Source organism: Caloenas nicobarica, chromosome 7, assembly GCF_036013445.1.
Source record: "Caloenas nicobarica isolate bCalNic1 chromosome 7, bCalNic1.hap1, whole genome shotgun sequence".
In the NCBI taxonomy this organism is placed as follows: domain Eukaryota; kingdom Metazoa; phylum Chordata; class Aves; order Columbiformes; family Columbidae; genus Caloenas; species Caloenas nicobarica.
Genome location: NC_088251.1, coordinates 25,986,423 through 26,005,156, shown reverse-complemented (window position 1 = coordinate 26,005,156; position 18,734 = coordinate 25,986,423). Strand labels below are relative to the sequence as shown.

Below are 18,734 nucleotides of genomic sequence, written 5' to 3'. Positions count from 1 at the left end.
ACACCACAGCAAGACCCCAGTCCTCAAACATCTCTAAAACGGCAGCTAGGTAATTCCTGTGAGCACTCACACTGGGCAACTAGCATACATCCTTGTATGTCTAGTGCACAAAATCAGTAATTTGTGTTTGCCTTTAATCAGACTGTGCCAGTGTGAACCTTAATTTAAGCCTCGATTATGAAGAGGAGATATGTTAAGATACAGAATAGTCACTGTCTGGTTTCTAAAAAAGCAGAGAGGGGAAGACCTATATGCTGCAGAGATTCTTGATTCATACTTTTTCTCCTAATTACCAACTCAATGAGTGCCCCTTTGTTTTTCAGGTCACTCCCCAATTATATATTACATGTTTCCTTCGTTCCACAACTTTTAATTCTTTTCCAGTGTTGCAGAATTAACTGGACAGGCTTCTTAATCTTGTCTCTACAAAGAACTTGTTGTAATTGCAATGAATGCTTTCATTTTGCTGGTGTCTGAAATACGATTTGCAGGGGAAGGGGGAGTGCGGGTTGATGCTAGTCCCATCATTAATAACATTCTTGTGGGGATTGTAGTGGTGGGAGTAAAAACCCCAAAGCTTTTATATAATAACGAGCATGTGTCTGCACGTGAGCTGCTCCTTTAAGAAGCCTTGGGCTAGGGGAAGAAGGGGGATCCAGAGAAAAGGCAGCCCTACAGCTCTAACAGAGGGCAGAGGTTAAATCTGTTGGCATTTTTGTCGCAAGTATGGTCACTGCATACCCACTCCCTGAAGGCTTCACTGAATTAGAGGTGTTTGCCATCGGCACTGCACTGCTGGTAGAAGGTAAGCTCAGTGTGGGACCTCAGCAGCAGTAAGATTTTTGCCCCTATTATTCCTGCTGGGAGGGTAAAGAAAAACTGAAGCAAATAGCAGCATTCGTGGTGCACTGATCCAGACCTATGGTGGTTACTGTGGCTACACCAGCAGTACTTCTGGTGAGTAAATCAGTGTGAGCTGCAAGCTGTTTGCAGTGAAGATCTGCTCTGTATACATAGCTGCCCTATGGCAGAGAAGTACTTGATATTTAGCTTTCTTATCAAGACTTTGAGATGTAAGATTTTGTTGTTGACTTTTAAAGGCAATCTTATCTTTCTTGGGGGAAGAATGTTGAAATGACTGATAATCTCTCAACAAAATTTGGCTGCTTGTTTTGTGGGTTGTGATGGCTGTCTTAAAACCAAAATCCAAAATAGTCTGTTGACTGTTAGATTGCATTAGTAGTGCTAAAATTAATGGCTGCTGGGTAAAAATAACAAACAGAAATATACTTGCATGAGATTCAAAAGCTCTCACAGTGTTAAGAAGCAAATTTTAAGGTAGGAGACCGTATCTGTTTCATTAGGCAATGTGGGCTTTTCTTAAGGCATGTGCCACTTTGAGACACTGCAACAAAACTCTGAATTTGTAGGTACCAGGCAGCTAGGGAAGGACAGGCTTGTAGCTAGGATTATTTCAGTGGCGTCCCTTCTGCACTACACCCCAGTCAGGGCCTGGGACCCCATCCCTGCATAGTGCTGCTCAGGTGGGCGTGCAGGGATCGTGGGGCCCAACAGCAGAGGAGGAGAAGCCGTAAGCACCATCTGAATGGGATAAATGCTCATGAGCTCACTCTATGAATGTGGAGCATGGGAGAAAGGAGGATGCTCAGCCTCTCCTTGCAGGCAAGCTCAGCTGGAAGGCAGCATCATATCTGCCTGCAAGGGAAAGCTGAAAGAGCTGTGTCAGAAAATCTTCCTTGGAAGAGAGAGAGAGAGAAAGAGAGGAAAAAGCTTCTACTTCTGGCCCAGGGGCAAGTTGCTGCCGAAACAGAGAGTTCAGGGCTAAACCTGGCCAAGAGCCATTAAGCTTTCTGCAGGGACTGGCAAGCCCTGGTGTGACTTCGCACTTCATTACTGAGGGCTGAGAAGCGGCAGGAGGATAGGGACACCGTTGGGTGCTGGCAGAGCCTGACAGCCAGGGTTCTGCTGGGGAATGGCCCTGGCCTGCCCACCTACCCCGTGTGCCCAGGGGCTGCAACCTGCCAGGGACATGCCGTTGCTCAAGTCCAAAGTAGCTGCTGGTAAACTTCACTTAAACCTAGATGTGTCTAACACATTTGTGTTTTACTAAACACAAGTATTTTCTAAAGGCTTTTAAGCAGAAAGCGCCCAGAAAATTGGCAATAAAACTTTATCTTTGTCATCTGACTTAGAAGATCAAACTAAATAATTAAAGATAAATTAACTTTCTCAAAGACTCTGAGAGAAAGGCACTGAAGACCTCCTTTTGTGCTGCAACTTCTAAATGCAGTTTGCAAAAACATTCTGGGGAACAGGAAAACTTCACATTCACTTTATTAACTGGACACATTTGCTGTTCTAAAAACAAAAACTCAAAGCTTTTTTTAAAATTTAGTAAGTTCTCTATTTGTACACTCATGCTAGCCTTCAAGAAAGCAGAGTGAGGTGAAGCCTGGAGCTTCAAAAACAGGGGAAAGACAGAAAGTTCATATAGTGGTAACTCTTCAGCTCTACATTAAATATGGTCACAACATGCCTCTCCTAAAAGCTTCACTGCGTTTGGGAGAGTTGGTAGCAGTTTTACCCTGTGGGTGGGAGGTAAGCTGGCAGGGAGGAAATAAGAACAGCAGATCTTGAATGGCTTCAAATATTTCTTCTGAAAATATTTTGTTATATGTTGTGTAATGAAAGATGCACATCAGCTGTTACTATGGTTATGCCATCAGTCATTAATGCAACTAAGGTAGGAGCAGGATTTCTGACTAGACAAAATCATCCGTCTTGCGTAACTGCAGAATTAAGACAATGAACATAAGTAACCACACTACTTTACAGAATTAGGGAATACGGATTTTTTTCCATGCTATATCATTTCTCTTTCCAAGAAGAACACAAAGAAAAAGATCTAGTGCTTCTCATCTAACTGAGACTTAGAGACAGGATGTTGAGTCAGAGCTTCATCAGAGCTAATATAATTCAGGTCTCTTGAAAAGGACGTTAAAGGACAAAGCTCGAGTTTAAACCAGTGAAGAATACGTTTCAGGGTGGCACAGCTCTGTGCTGGGTGAATAGCTGGGGTTGCTTGGATGCTTCTCTCTGAGGACTAACTTATTTTTTTAAACCCGTCAGTGACTGCTTTTTATAATTAGATTATTCCTTTCCATGTATAGTCTATTGACGAAGGACAGTAATAAGATTGAGCTGGTGTGATTCGAGCACTGTCTAGGTTAGCCTTAGACTGAAGCCCAAAGGGAGACAGCCTGACTGAAACACGACTGAGGGATTTCTGTGCTTAAACACAAAAGAATGTTACAATCGATATTAAATACAACCTATTTCTTCTACCAAAGACAAGCCAGCAGACGTGCACCAGCTGCACGTGCTGGCTGTCAGTCCCTCTGAAGCACCCTCCTCTGCATCTCCCCACATCCCTGGATGGAGCCTGGCAGTCAGATTTCTCTATTAAAACAAAAGGCAGAATTACAAATAAGATTAAACCATTTCTGCACCACACGACCAGCCATATCTCTGATGCAGTCTGAAGCATTGGCTTCAGCTGTCACCTATGACTTCTCTCCTGAAAGTCTTTGTAACTTGCATGCAGACTGTGACCACTACAGATACATTCCCTGTGCATACATTTTTACAGTAATTATTGTTCTCTCATTAAAGAAAACAGCAGTATCATTGTAGATCTTTTCCATTTCCAGCTGAATCACATCATTCATTTCTGTATTTCAGCCCTGCTTGGTTTCTGTCTGAATGGCTTGACAATTATTTCTTTCCGAAAAATCAAAGAACTCAGAACACCCAGCAACCTGCTGGTTGTCAGTATTGCCCTGGCTGACTGCGGGATCTGCATCAATGCATTCATCGCTGCCTTTTCCAGCTTCCTAAGGTATGTGTTCTTTTTCCTAAAGGTTGCTAAAGGACTGCAGGAAAATTAACAGCTTAAGTTCTAAGAGAACAAATTAATTAAATTACTCACCTTCTAGCACACCACCCTAACCAACCTTTTCATTCCCTCAATCTGAAACAGCAAACTGATACTCTCTATAGTTCTGCCAGGCAGGTGAAAAAGCAGACTTTACTGTGTATAATCACTCACAGATTATTGGACTGATTACAGAAGACATTTAACCAGACAGCTTTACCAGTGGTTATTGTAGAAGCTACTTGAATATAAAAATAGTAGTACATTTTCATCTGACTAAACCTCTAGATTGACTCCAAATTTATCTGCAAGTCTTTCTGTTTTGTTATGAACCTTTCCATTAAAGCACTTATTTGAGAAGTTTGTGGAAAATGAAAATGCATATCTGTTAGCAGGGAGTTCACATCAGTTATGACACATTTGATATTCCACATTTTCACACATTCCAATCATTTAATCAGAAGACAGAAACAATATCATTTTAGTGAATAATTACAACAAAAAATCACAAGCAAACCATACTCAAAAAAAACACCACCCTATAAAATATCTGATGAAAAATTGCACCCAAGTAGTACATTTTTCAACCCTGGAAATACCTTTGATAGAGAAGAGAAATATATTTTGAGTCACAACATGACCATTTTATTTTCTCTTAATGAATATGAAAACATTTTTTGCAAATTAACAAGTCAATAATAAACTCCAATGAGGCCTTATTCGACATTATTTTACCTCCTGTATAGGTCACTCATGCTTCAGACATTTATGTCTAACTGAAGTCAATAGAGATGCCTTTACTGAACTGGAGCTGAAAAGCTAAGGTCAAAACATCAAAATGAGCTTCGTTTTAACAACTGTAAGACCTTTTCCTTTAAATGGGAGCAAAAGTTTCCCAGCCTCCCAAGAAGTCAGCTATCTCCTGTTCAAAGGGATTTGCAGGGGTAGTCTCCCAATGAATTATACTGGTGTTCTGTAAATACATGAGAAAGGAACCTCACAGCCATCTTTATGAGCTTAAAGAGTCAGGTTAGAGGAACACAGAAAAAAAATGCCATAGCTCCTTGCAAGGGGGGACCAGAATATTGAAGGCACATGTTAGCAGATGTCTGCTACATGAGACCATCTCATAGTTCTTTTCATTCTGTGTCTGCAAATACTTTTGGAGGCCTTGGTCTTGCTATCAGGACTATTTTTATTTGTTGTGAGCTTTTGTACTGTGTTGCATGGTGAAGACTGATTCTCCAAAAGGTTATTACATTTGTTGCTTTCACATGTTGGCAAATCAGCTGCTCCCACTGGATGCAAATTTTGAAGATATGGATAATTGAATGAAACATAGATTTGAAATGAAAAAGAAAAATTGCCAACACATAAATGTGGGGCTGTATTTTCTTCTCCATATTAAAAGTAGTTGATGTACTATATCAGACACCACAGCAAGAAAAATGCTATCAAATACCTAAAGGCAACCACAACAACAGCTTTCACAATGTTTCTCAGACAGCATGTGCAGGGGCTATCATTTTACCCTCTTCATTAATGCAATTTCCAAACATGTCTTCGCCTTTTTCTATCTTTTTCTTAACATATTCCTTGTTTGTTTACAGATACTGGCCCTATGGCTCTGATGGCTGTCAAATTCATGGATTCCAGGGCTTCTTGACAGCTCTAGCCAGCATTGGCTCCAGTGCTGCGATTGCCTGGGACCGATATCATCACTACTGTACAAGTAAGGGCTACAATTTAACCAGCAGCTTTACCCAGATCCTGCTATAAGGCAGCTTGCTTAGATTTCAGAGGATCAAAGCAGCACATATTTATTATTTGCATATCTTGTATGCACATTTATTCATCTTACACACTAGAGACAGAGCAAATATAAACAAATATAAGCGATCTCTTCCCATACTGGGGGCACTAACCAGCCACATTCAGGAGGTATTTCCTCTTCCAGATCACATCCAAGTCCAGATCCTCTTACCACACTATCACCTTCTCCATATATAATTTTCAGTGTCCCGAATAAAATCCAGCTCTTCATATTGAATAAAAATCTATGCATGTTCAGCTTCCATCCAACACCCTGCTGTGTTCCAAACAGATCTTCATGCCCGTGCAGAGTTTACTAATTACAGATAAAATTGGTGAGGCTAGGGAGCTGCCTCTGCAGAGACAGCAGCTGGAACAGAGCCCAAGCAAAGCACTTCTGCAGGGGTATGATCAGGTGGACAGAGCCCAGCAGCCCTGTTGTGTGACACACATGCACTTTGGGGTGCCAGAGCCATTTGTCAGGTTTGTGCTACGTTCCAGGGCACTTTATGAAGACTGGAACTCAGTACATTTGTTCCCAAGCAAATTATCTGCAAGTTTCAATAGAAGTGGTAGAGCTATATTTCAGTACTGATAAGAGGAGGAATATTATATATTTCTTCTCTTAGTGAAGGCTATTTTTTTTGTTGTTTTTTTTTTCTTGCAATTTAGTTTTTAATTAGCTCTGACATCTTAGCTGGATTTAATGGAAATCTAATATTAGACAGAGAGATCAACCCAGGAAAATAAATTTCCCTTTTTTTGTGGACTTATGAAAGCATATTTTTGATTTAGGTAAGAAATGGAGATTGATGGGATTGCCAAATATATGGATTTAAAGAGATAGATATACTCTTTCGTCAAAGAACTTCCTCTCAAACTTTAGCAGTGCTGGATTTGCACATATATGTAATGTAAGCGAAAATTTCTGCGGAATCAGGGTGCTGAGCTGGATTTAGCATCTGCAGAGACTGCTAGGATTTGTTTTGGGATTCCAGCTGTGCTCCAGTCACCACTGTGGATGGGGAGAACAGGGGAATAACTTTATTCTGTTAGTGCAGAAGTTGAGAAGCACAGCAAGGGGCATTATCATCTGCTGCAAAACAAACCAGCAGCCTTGTGAGCACTAGAGCTGGTGAAACCTGCTTTCTTATGAATATGGTGCAGAGGGAGAATGTTCAATTTTGTCTAATGAGATAGACTTGTGCTGACTGGGCGAGCTTTCACATGGCCTCACCTCTCCCCAAACACCAACTTTCACAGTAAATGCAGCAACTTAGTGCCTGTCAGTCCCCACTTCCTTCTCCAGTTTACTTCTAAGTAGCCAGTGTTTTCAAAAGTTAGAAAGGACTGAGTGACAAACACAGGGTGTACAATCTCACAGTCTTCATTAGGAAGAGGGAAGGAGAGATGATATGAAATACAAACTTATTCTGAAAGGACATCCTAGCACTCTGTAATGCTAGGAATGCCCTAATCGGCACCATTTGGCCATTTTGGCAGTGGTGTGGGAGCTCTGGCACCTGGGAGAAATGGATGAGGTCCTCCCACGCAGCTCTCCAGCTTTGATGTTTCCTGCTAAAGCCGGGACCTTTCCAGAAGAGTGAGGAGTCCAGAGCACCCCATGTGACAGCACCATTCCCGCAAAAAAAAGTGTCCCTTTGGCAATGTTGACAGACAAATGCAGCCCTCTTTTTCATGTGCTAAAGCACAGGTTGCTCAGAGCACTTCACAAAATAATTTTTAAGCAAAAGTGTAAAAGTTGGCTGGGGAAAAAACTGCTGAGCTGCAGCACTTCAATCCCCTCCACCATTAGCATCCACACAGCCTCTCAGGCATGGCCTCTACATGATTAAAGCAGCAAGTGGCAAAGCACACCCAGAGCACACAGCAAACATGTTCAATTTGACAATGCCGTTGAGGGTGAAAAGGTTGCCAACTTTTTGTTCTGCAACTTTTGTCAAGAATTCAGCTCTGGCAAGGATTTTTTTTTTTTTTCCTCATGTCCAGACGAAGGTCCCAAGTAATGTAGGCTGTAAGATAAATCCATACCATCACCCTTTAGACACTGAAATATGTTTGGATCTAGAAGAGTAGCCTCTGTATTTTACAAGACAGCCTGAAAATAAGCATGTCTGTGGAAAGGCATTTTACTCTCTGCAACATTGACTTTAATGCTTTCATGTCATAGACTCCTCCTGTCAAGAGCGTACTACATTAAAAGCACAGGCAGAGAGACCCTAAGGGCACAAGCTTCTTTACTTCGCTCAAATTGTTACTTACTGATGGCCAAACATTGCTGTTATTACCAAACATTTTGAACAACAAAACAAAAACCCAGAAGGTTTTAAAAGTTCATACTCTGTGGCTAGTCTAGGAAAAACAGCCACTTTTAGTTTCATCCTTCACATGCTGATCACAAGGAAGATTACGCCATATTTAATAGAACTGATATACCAAGCCTACAGGCTACACTGCGTTCTCAATCCATACATTAAACTCCTGTTGACACTGGTGTGAGTTGCATGCCTGTACAGAAGGTACAGAAATCATTGCCTAAACACAAAGCTATCAACTTTTTATCTTCATTCCCTGGGAACTGGTACTTCTTTCAGACTCAATTACACCATCTCCAACCTTTTTGTTATGTCGTAACAATTTCTGAGAAAACCTTTGTTGTGGCATTCCTCAGCTTGACACTTGATTATACCCTATCCATATTTCTGAGGAAGAAAGAGCTGATGACAATGTGAGACATTACTAAGGACGATGAGAGAAAATGGGACTTTTCAGCCATTCTGCATGCTAATAACACAAAAATTTTCACCAACATCCTGAAAATTAACCAAGTTTTTAAATTTGGAAGTCATTACAACCCTCAGGGACAAAGTGCTAGCCTTTAAAATGTATTGATAACTAAGACAAGTCACTTACCAGCAAAGAGTTTGATATTGATTGGCATATGGAAGAAAATAGTATGACCACCACACATGACAGAGAAGCTAGAGTTTCAAGACATTCTACTCTCCCTCCTCTTGCTTTCGTCCTCCCCAGCAACCATGCTGGGCAACTCTTTTTTTGTCCTCTAACGTGGCTGTGGGGCCTATGAATGCTACTTTCACAGCAAGTAGAACTACAGAAATCTGCAGTCTAGAAGTATGCAATAAGAGGAGAAAAGGCAGGGGAGTCTGAAGGCTTTGTATGTCAATCACTTGCAAGATGGGAAAACAGATTATTGTGTTTCAAAGTTTGATCATTGGGGGAAAAGGAGAAAGCAGCAGCAGTGTTACGTTAGTGCCTGACAGTGAAAGAGGAAAGGGCAAACTCTGAGGAAGCTGTCTATCCATTCCATATCCAGCCAACCATTCAGGAAAGAAGGTGACTTGTCAAGGTAGACATTGTTAGTTCTCCCTCCTTGGCCATTTGAATGAGGAAAATGTCATGAATTATGTTCTTAAATAGCAAGGGAGGAAGGAAGCAGCAGCCTGGGAGGTCTCACTGGAGCTGGGACCAGGCAGGCAGAAGGCAGCTGGTGTCCAGGGGGTCAGCAATCTGAAAGCAGCCAGCCACAAGCCACGGAGACATCTTTGCTGAAGGCATTTCGATCTAATATATGGTTCATTTTGGTGAGAAGGCAGCACGCTGCCATCAGCAGGTTGTGGAGAGGGAAAGGATCCTGGTCTTTTTTTTTTCCTTTCATAACTATGACATACAGTTACAGTTTTCAGAGGAAAGAAAAAAAAAATCTAGATTTTACACTTGCATTTAAGAATTAGGGGGAAAGAGAAAATCTTAAGTGATTTATGTCAGTACTTTTCTCAATATTACAAAAGAAAAGATTAACAAAGTCAGCAGGGATTTCACATCAGCATTCAATTTCAAGAAGGAGAATTCCAGTGACTTTTATCTAATTCTTAACATTCAAGGAAATCTAGGTTGTTATATCATTATTCAAAGATTAGCAAACTACCATTTGCTCCAATTACAGCTGTCAGCTCTCTCAAACGAGGAGCAAGTCCTTACCTCCTGTCACACTTACTGAAGCCACCCTGTCACACTTTCTTCATCTGATCTTGCACCTGCATCAGTTTTCCCTGACAAAATGTCAATGTTTGTACAGATCTTGCATTTTCACTGAAGCAGGAGGTAATTGCCAAGACAGCTTTATGATCATGGAGAACCACCGCAAAAAAATTAATGGAGTTAAAAAAATCCCTTTATTAGGTTATTTTTAAGAGCTTTTTCTAATGATATGCACAAAAGAAACTATTACACAGTGCAGCTTTCTTATTCCTACAAAAAAACACTTGTGAGCACCAGTGACTGGTGCTTTTTGCACTGCAGATGAAGTAGGTACCAACACCTATTTTACTTATGACTGATACATATTTTCCCTTATAAGACTTTCAGATATTTCAGTCGTTGACAAACTTTGTCAATTCTAAGTGATGCATGCCACCAAGTCTGGTACAAGCAATATTGTTCTGGAATATATCAGCTATTCTAACTTAACCATTTGCAAGAATGAGGAAAAGGGACATCTCCATCCTAAAAAATCTGTTGACCTTTTGTTTGAGAAATTCCTTTTGAACACCAGCCTGAAATCTAGTTGAAAGGTAGCCATTGTGTCAGAGATGTATTTTTTGGTGTTTCTGTGAAAATCAGCTAAATGTATGACCAGTTTATAAATATTTATGAAAAATCTAAATTAATAAATGTCCCCACATACTACAGATGGAGAAATAGTTTATGATTATGTCACTAAAAACTGGCCAGCATAATCAAAAGGTTTAAGATTCCATGCTCTATCTAGCACTTCCTAAAATTTAAGCTTTTGACATCACAATTTTAGTAATCCTTAAATGATGGGGATTTTAGTCTCAAATCAACTACAGAAGCCATTATAAATCTCCTGTATTAATATTTCATTGTCTGGAAAAGAGAAGCTGCCCTCTTGCTTTTTGAAGAAAGAAAGCCAGAGCACAAGAGTGATTAGACTTAATATGACCAAATTGCCAGCACTGAGCCCTAATTAAGAATTATATCCTTAAGCATATGCTGAACTCCATACATAGGCATTTAACTGAATTAGGACCTACATGGCTATTACAATAAATTCTGTCAGGCCAAAAAAGACATTTAAGGTAAAGCAATGGCCTGCTCTGCACGAAAACAACTGAACTGCTCTCTATTTGTTCTCTTGCTGTCAGCCCTCTCAGGGGAAGACATTTTTGCCTTGTGAAAGGAGCATAATTCTTTCGTTATTCTTGTAATTTTTCTGGGTAAAATTAAATAATATCGAGTTTGTTTAATTTTGCATTCATACATTTTTAGCTGCTTCTCATGTGTCATTCATTAAATGTTTTCTGGGGGGTTAAAAGGCAGCTGACTTCACCAGGACTATTTCAGCATTAATCTCATTTTGCAAAAGGCCAAATCCAGAAAGAAAAAATGAATTTTGTAAGTTCCTTTTCTAGTGTCCAAAATGGGACTCCTTAAATATGAGGAGAGAGAACATATGAACTCAGCCCCAGAGATCAGCTTTCCAAAGGCAGGCTGTTGAGGCACGCCTGGTGCCAAACTCCATTACTGCACGATCCCTTTATTCTACATCTAATAAGAAAACACTGTTTCCTAACACCCATGGAAAATTAAGTAAAATAAACCCTTTCCTACAGTTTTTCATGGAAGAGGCACAAACATTAAAGCAAAAAAAATAAGAATATACAGGAAAAAAAAGAAAGCTAATGGAAATTGAGAAGTGTCTAGCTTTGCCCCCCATAGCCCTGCCAGGCGTCTGGGCCTCCCTGGCCATAGCACAGGGGAAACTGAGGCAGGGCACTGCCAGCCAATGGCATGGGGAGTTTTCCTCTAGAGCAGGGGAGTCAAACTCATTTTCACTGGGGGCCACACCAGCCTTGCAGTTGCCTTCAAAGGGCCAAATGTAATTTTACATTCAGAGTAGGAGTAGTTACATTTATACAGTCCTAAAATTACATTTGGCCCTTTGCAGGCAACCATGAGGCTGATGTGGCCCCCAGTGAAAATGAGTTTGACACCCCTGACCTAGAGTGTCCTATAGGCTGCACATTTTCTGTTAGAAAATTAAACATTAAAATCTTCATTAAAGCCACTCTTGATAGAAAATATTTGAAAACCATCTCAGGAGGAGGCCTCACAACTTTCTTGTTGCCTGCATGCACCCCAGCTGGTAGCACATGGGGCTGGAGGAAAGACGTGGAACCAAGAGACTGGGCACCATGAAAGACCCCAGAGGTGGTGGGAGCCAGTGAAGCAGGAGCTTCCGCCTGCTTTTCTGTGCAAGGCAACATCAGGGAAGGTGAGATTTCTACCAACCCACACCCCAAACACTTGCAGGCAGCTGGATCAGCTGCCCTCTGTCGCTGCAGGCACGCACAAGCTGCCTTGAGCATGTCACCAACACTGTCCCAGCAGCCCTGGGCAAATTTTGGCAACGCAAGGGTCTTTTCCTTACATGCAAAGATCCATAAGGGCTGGTGTGTGGCTAGGATCCAGTGGCACTGGAATGTCTCAGCCAGGGACCACTGTGTTTTGAGACCTTCACGATATTGCAGTAGTCCATGAAATGAAAGGATGGGGTGGAAAGAGACCAAAGTTTCTGCCACACAATACCACAAAAAATAACTGGTATTAACTATTTTATAGGAATTGCTGAGAAACAAACAAAAAAATATTTAGTTTGCTCTTTTCAGAATATCAGGAGGGGTTACCACTTACAAAATTGTTTTCCCAAAGCAATAGAGCTACTTTTGCAGTGAGCTTGGTTTAAAAGAAACACAATTCAGATCCAGGTTTCAGTGCTGCTGCTTTTGATAGTGCCTTTAAAATGTTGCTAGAATATGTAAAACACAAAACAAACCTGACAGATTTGTTCTGATTGAATTTCAAGTTATAGGTATGTAAAGCCAAGCTACAAGAACTGCTATGCAGAACACAAATGGAAATCTCGGATGAGCAACAAATCTAACATGCTTGTTTGAGGATATAACTAAATAGGATGCAGTTCTGAAAGATACAACTTAGGCTACATTACTTCTTTGGACTGGGAGATTAAAAATAATTACAAGTTATCAAAACATTTAACTCGTATTTCTAATCCCCTAAATCAGAAACGATTCCTTTATTTTCATCTATGTCATTCTAGAGTCATGTGATGTCAGTACTACAAAGCAATATTTGAGCCTTTGCAGACAAAGTATATCTTCTATGTAGAAATCATACAAACAACAGATTTTAGTCATTATTAATCATTCTTCATTAGTAATTATCAAAAAATGTGTTAAATTACTAAAAAAAAAAAAAACACCACACAATAATTTTTTTGTAACTACCATATTAAAACATAGGCTACAAAACACAGACAACTGCTTGTTTCTGCCCAAGGCCCAGGGCACTCTGCTCTGTCCCCACAGAGCTGGACAGCTTTGCCTGGTAATTAAAAGTATTTCCTTTATTTTTTCCTTGGTATTTAAATTGCAATGTGTACTCCTGTCTTTTCCCATAACTAATTTTTGAACACTTGCACCAAACGATTTTTCCAAGCTGATTTTTAATGCAATTCAAACTCTAACTATTTTCCCTAAAGAACCTCTGGAAGATAAGAAAAAGGACAGAGGTAGAATCAGCATTTCTGTAAAAGGGCAATTTCACTAACATACCTACTTTATTATCCTTCTTTAAAATATACAAGGACAGTGCAACACAAAATAGCTACTGTAGAGTTTGTGGTCCTTTCTGGAGCTGCTGCCTTATGGGGGTCTCCAGCCTGTGCAGCCCCCAAATATTCTCTACTCATGAGTCAGCCACATCTGATCCCACGGCAGGACCTTGTGCACATCATGCGTCTCACTTCAAATCCTTCACCTTTCTGAGAAAGGTCAGAATTGGCCTGAATCTTCCTGGCCTACTGTCATGATGCTGCTGTTAAGGGCAGACAAAAAGGTTGCTTCCCAGTCTCAGCGAAAATTACGTCATTACTTCTCCCTAACTGGAGATTTGATTAGAAAGGAGTAGTGAGAAAAGTCACTGTGCTCCTTGCTGGTGCAGCTGGCATCATGTGCTATTCAGGATGGGCATGATTATGGACATTAGCTTAGATAACAAAATTATCCAGGCCTTTTTACACGCAAGCAGCGAGGCTAACACAATATCCTGCAGCAGCCGGGAAGCCTGCTCGCCTTCTCCATGAATAAATACTTCCTGCGTCTTCTGAAGTTTCCAATTTTTCATTTCACTCATTGACCTGTTCCTATGATATTTTATGGAACTGGTTGAGATAGGCACAAGTGATCACTTTTATCATAAAATTTGAAAAAAATTACTAATGCTGAGCTTCACATTTCCTGTTCCGGGCCAAACAACAATCTTAAGGGCAAAATAATTTGACCAGCAATATTTTTAGAACAAGATCTGTTGTCAGGTTGTGTATATATGCATATATATATTTATATATATATTCATATATGTATTCACACATATATTGATGAGCAGCGATTTTAGAACATAAGTCAACATGTATTTAGAACGTATATCCATAAGTTCCCTGCACTCCTGGCAGGGCAGGAGGGAAGTAGGTAAGGGCTGCGAACTGTGTGCAGAGTCACATTTGTGATCTGGCCCACACCCTGCAGCGGGGCTCTAATTCTTCGAACAGTGTTTATTGCATTGTCCTGTTCCTTCTACTCTCTGCCTCATCTGAACATTTAAGCATGTTCCCGAAACACAAGAATATAATGATTGTAACAGCAGCTGTATCTCCAGTGTGGTACAAAGCTGAGCAAAAATACAGCATATGTCTAAGTAAAGCACACAAAAGGAAAGTAGAATTTGCTGTTTTCCTAAACTGTAAAAGCTTCCTTCATATTTTATGCAAGATTGATTCCTCTAGACTCAGGTCAGGTTCAGGCTACAAAACACAGACAACTGCTTCTTACTGCCCGAGGCCCAGGGCACTCAGCTCTGTCCCCACAGAGCTGGACAGCTTTGCCCATTGTTTTTGTTTTGGGCACGGAGACCCCTTTTCTCTTCCTGCAGGGAGCAAGCTGCAGTGGAGCACGGCTGTCTCCATGATGGTGTTTGCATGGCTGTTTGCTGCCTTTTGGTCTGTGATGCCCTTGCTGGGATGGGGGCAATATGACTACGAACCCCTTCGAACCTGCTGCACCCTGGACTACAGCAAAGGAGACAGGTGAGGGCCACGGCCAGCTCCCACGGGAGGGGGGTGCAGGTTGCCGTCTCCTGGGGTGGCCTCGGCAGCACACCAAAACCTCCAGCTGTCCCCCAGCATTGTTGGCGGGGCAGATCTCCCTCTCCAGCAGCTGGGCAAGGCAGGCATGACCCAAGGCTGCCTTGACTTGCATAGCGGTGTGCGGGAACAGCTAAAGTCAGCTTCTTCCATGGGAAAGGCTTGTGCTCAGGTTTCTGCTACTCCCTTGCTCATCTATAAGCTGCACCTTCTCTGCATTTTGGACTCAAGGATCTTTCAGAATGGTTTTGGTCTTATGCAGTCCAGCAGAGGTGTCTGAGTAGGGTTGCTTGGGTTTAGAAATTAAACACCTGTTGTCATTTTCTACGACAGTATCCATCCCAGACAAAACTGCATGGCACAACTTAACCAGCCTTCAGAATGTTAACAAAATTGGTTTGGGCAATTTTAAAAGTAAAAGTTAATGAATATTTACAGCAAGTTTACCAAAATGTCCTAGAGACCAATTAACAATCTCTTTTTTTTCTCCTCTTCACCCTTTCCAGAAACTATATCACGTTCCTTTTTGCTCTGTCCATTTTCAATTTCATCATCCCAGGCTTCATCATGCTCACAGCCTATCAGTCCATACACCAGAAGTTCAAGAAAACTGGGAACTTTAAGGTAAGAAAGCCTCCTCAGCCCCTGCAACTGCCTTGCCAAAATAGAGCTGCATCCAACAGAGACCAAGCCCTTAAAAAGCCAATTTCTTTTGCAGAGGCTTTGACTCAGCTCCTTCTGTGCTAACTCCCCAATATTGCTTGAGTAGGAGGGTAGTGCACCACAGGATGGGGCCACCCAAAAAGTTCGTGGAAACTCCATCCTTAGAGATTTCAAGATTTGACCAGACAGCCACATCTGCCCTGACCTAGTGCTGTAAATAGTTGCCTGTCAAAGCGGGAGTTGGACTAGTGACCCTGAGGCTTCCCTTCCACCAACACTAGTCCAACTCTAGTTGCAAAACAAACATGCAGCATGCAAAATATTTGCTAATAACATAGATAACAGAAAAACACAACAGAATATTTATCCAGAGAAACTTTGCTCAGGAAGGATCATTATTCCCTGCTTTGCTACAGGCTCTTGGCTCATCGCTGAGGAAATCAGCTGGAACTGCAGCACTGCAAGGAAACACACAGGCACCTCATGGAGGGCAGAAGGGCCTTCCTATACATGTTGTGTTTACACTTGGCTGAGGAAATTCAGAAGTCTTTATGAGCTGGAAACAAATGAAGTGTTCTGGTGCGGCAGGTTTATGGGAAAGTAATGCAGCGATTATATGAGTAGTTTCCTTAGGTGCAGGCTATACAGTCTGGGGCACTATGCATGGCTGGCAGGCAGAGTCTGCTCCCTGCACTCAGTAAAAACAGACAGTTCTCAAGGGGGATGTTATACCAGCATGGTCTGTAGCTATCTGGAATAAATACATGTGCCCTCTACATATTTCTTGAACAAATCTTGGTGTTCGTTATTGTAAGTCTATTACCTTTTTTTCAATGAGTGATTTCTTTCTTATAATATTCTGTAGCTGTGCAGACTAGTTATGATGCAGGAAATTTAAGGGTAAAATTATAAATTCCCTATTCATTAATATGTACAAGATACTTGGGAACAGCTTGCCATGAACACCATGGATAAGGCCCTAACATGAAGGACAGAAGAATCCTACTACCACAACACAGATGCCATTGCATCCATCTGTTGCACTGCCATAGCAGTGGTTTCACACAATTTGTCTGCAAAACCCTCTAAGTCAGCAAAATGTTGATCCTTTTTATCTGTTTTTAAATTTACACATTGCCCTCCCCCTCAGCAGCGATTGCTGGCCACAGCTTCTACGTCTAGCACCCACAGTGATTTAACTGACCTATCATAAGGTGCTTTGCCACCTCTGCCCAGGAGCAACTGCCACCCCCAACCCAGACCCTGGGGACAGGGCTTTGGGACTTGCAGCACCGGCAGCCCTCCGTGCAGAGGGAGCTGTGCTCGCACACCTCCCGCATCGACAGCCAAGCAGCAACGATACAGCATGTCCTGCTGGCTGATCCTCTCCTGCTACTGGGCACGAACCACAGTCTCACAGGACTGTTCCATCCACTTGTTGCAATGCGTGGTTGTGAAACACAAAGGAATTTATTGCTCTTGTTTTTCAGTTTAATACTGGTTTACCCTTGAAGACGCTGGTCATTTGCTGGGGTCCCTATTGCCTTTTATGCTTCTATGCAGCAGTTGAAGATGTGATGTTCATTTCACCAAAATACCGTATGGTACGTCTATGCCACCCAAGGGAATTCAAATAATGACATTCTCCTTAGTCTCCTCTCTCTGTTCCTGTGGAACAATGCCAATTCACAATTGGTTTTACTTGCTGTAACATATATAACAAGAAGATCATTTCCTCAAAGCATTGTGTTTATCTACCACTTTTAAAGCAAAACAGCTAAGCACAATGATATAACAGGCATTATATTACTGCTTTGATCAAGCAACAATTTAGGAAGTCAGGGTTTTATTCTTCACTGGTCAGTCAGGCGTCTGTAGCCTGTGCTGCTTCCTTGTTTGTAGGAACTTTTCATGTCCTTCCTAGAGTCAAGTACCAGCTCAAAATTTTCAATTTTGAAGAGACTATTTGTCTCATTCATTTTTCTAATACTTCTCTCTCCTCAGGGAAGCTGTAATTGATCACTCTTAAGGTTATGCTACCTCCTTTTTTCTATGAGTCTTGGCTCCGAGACTGCCTCTGGGACTCAGTAATATCACATCGAACCTTTCAACTTTCATTCAGTACCCAAAAATCAGCCCAGTTTCAGGTCACCAAATGTATTACTTAGGTATTCAGTATCCCAGATAAAATGTGTTAGCAATATCAGCCCGCTTATCCATCAGAAGGTGTCCACAGCATACCCTTCACTCCCACTAAGTGCTTATATTCCTTCTCAACTGAAATATCCCAGTTTCAGGCAATACTGATCTAAATTCTTTCTCCTGGAGACTATAATGTCCTGTGTAAGAGCCTCCAACCGACCAAATTTCTTTTACCTCTCATCTAAGGGTAGCAAGCTACTGCCATTGGAGACAGGCATTTGTTTGGTAAAGGAAAACAGCCTAGGCTGAAACTGGCCCATTGGCTTCTCTGCGTTTTTCTGTTAATAGATATTGTGTCTCATGACAGATTCCTGCCGTTATTGCCAAGAGTGTGCCAACCGTGGATGCTTTTGTATATGCCCTGGGGAATGAGAACTACAGAGGAGGAATATGGCAGTTCCTCACAGGACAGAAGATTGAGAAAGCAGAGGTTGATAACAAAACTAAATAACTCATTATGGCATTAAGCAAAATTAATGCAGGTACATCACTGAAAGCAAAATGCTAGAGGAAATTGTGTGCATTCTCTGATACGTATGTCCAAAGGTGGTTCCACATAGGAAAGGCCGTGCATCAGCTACAAGCAATGAAGTATTAAAAGAAAGTCTGCCAGATAACTGTCCAAACCATCACGAGCTGCTTGTCAAACAAGCTGCCTTAAACCTGTGTTGATTGTCATCAGTCTCATTTTATATGTCACTGCAAATAAACTATGTGCTGGAAAGATTTTTTTTTTTTCCTTGATACACTAACATACAAGCTCCGCAAATTAACTGAAGCAGGGTATTTGTTTATCCAGTAAGGTCTCCTCAAATC

The 18,734-nt window shown here is 41.4% G+C and overlaps 1 protein-coding gene across 1 annotated transcript; it reads left to right on the top strand.

Annotated features, from left to right (window-relative positions):
* The first annotated feature begins 726 nt into the window (after positions 1–726).
* Positions 727–18,369, top strand: RGR (retinal G protein coupled receptor). Its single transcript, XM_065639382.1, has 7 exons — positions 727–805; positions 3,763–3,919; positions 5,566–5,687; positions 14,843–14,996; positions 15,560–15,677; positions 17,207–17,320; positions 18,226–18,369. The coding sequence occupies exons 1-7, from the start codon at positions 727–729 to the stop codon at positions 18,367–18,369; spliced, it is 888 nt and encodes a 295-aa protein (XP_065495454.1).
* Positions 18,370–18,734: the final 365 nt, after the last annotated feature.

Coding starts and splice junctions, on each gene's coding strand:
- RGR (XM_065639382.1), top strand. CDS start 727: ATGGTCACTGCATACCCACTCCCTGAAGGCTTCACTGAATTAGAGGTG. Junction 14,997..15,559: donor GACTACAGCAAAGGAGACAG/GTGAGGGCCACG, acceptor CACCCTTTCCAG/AAACTATATCACGTTCCTTT. Junction 17,321..18,225: donor TTTCACCAAAATACCGTATG/GTACGTCTATGC, acceptor GTCTCATGACAG/ATTCCTGCCGTTATTGCCAA.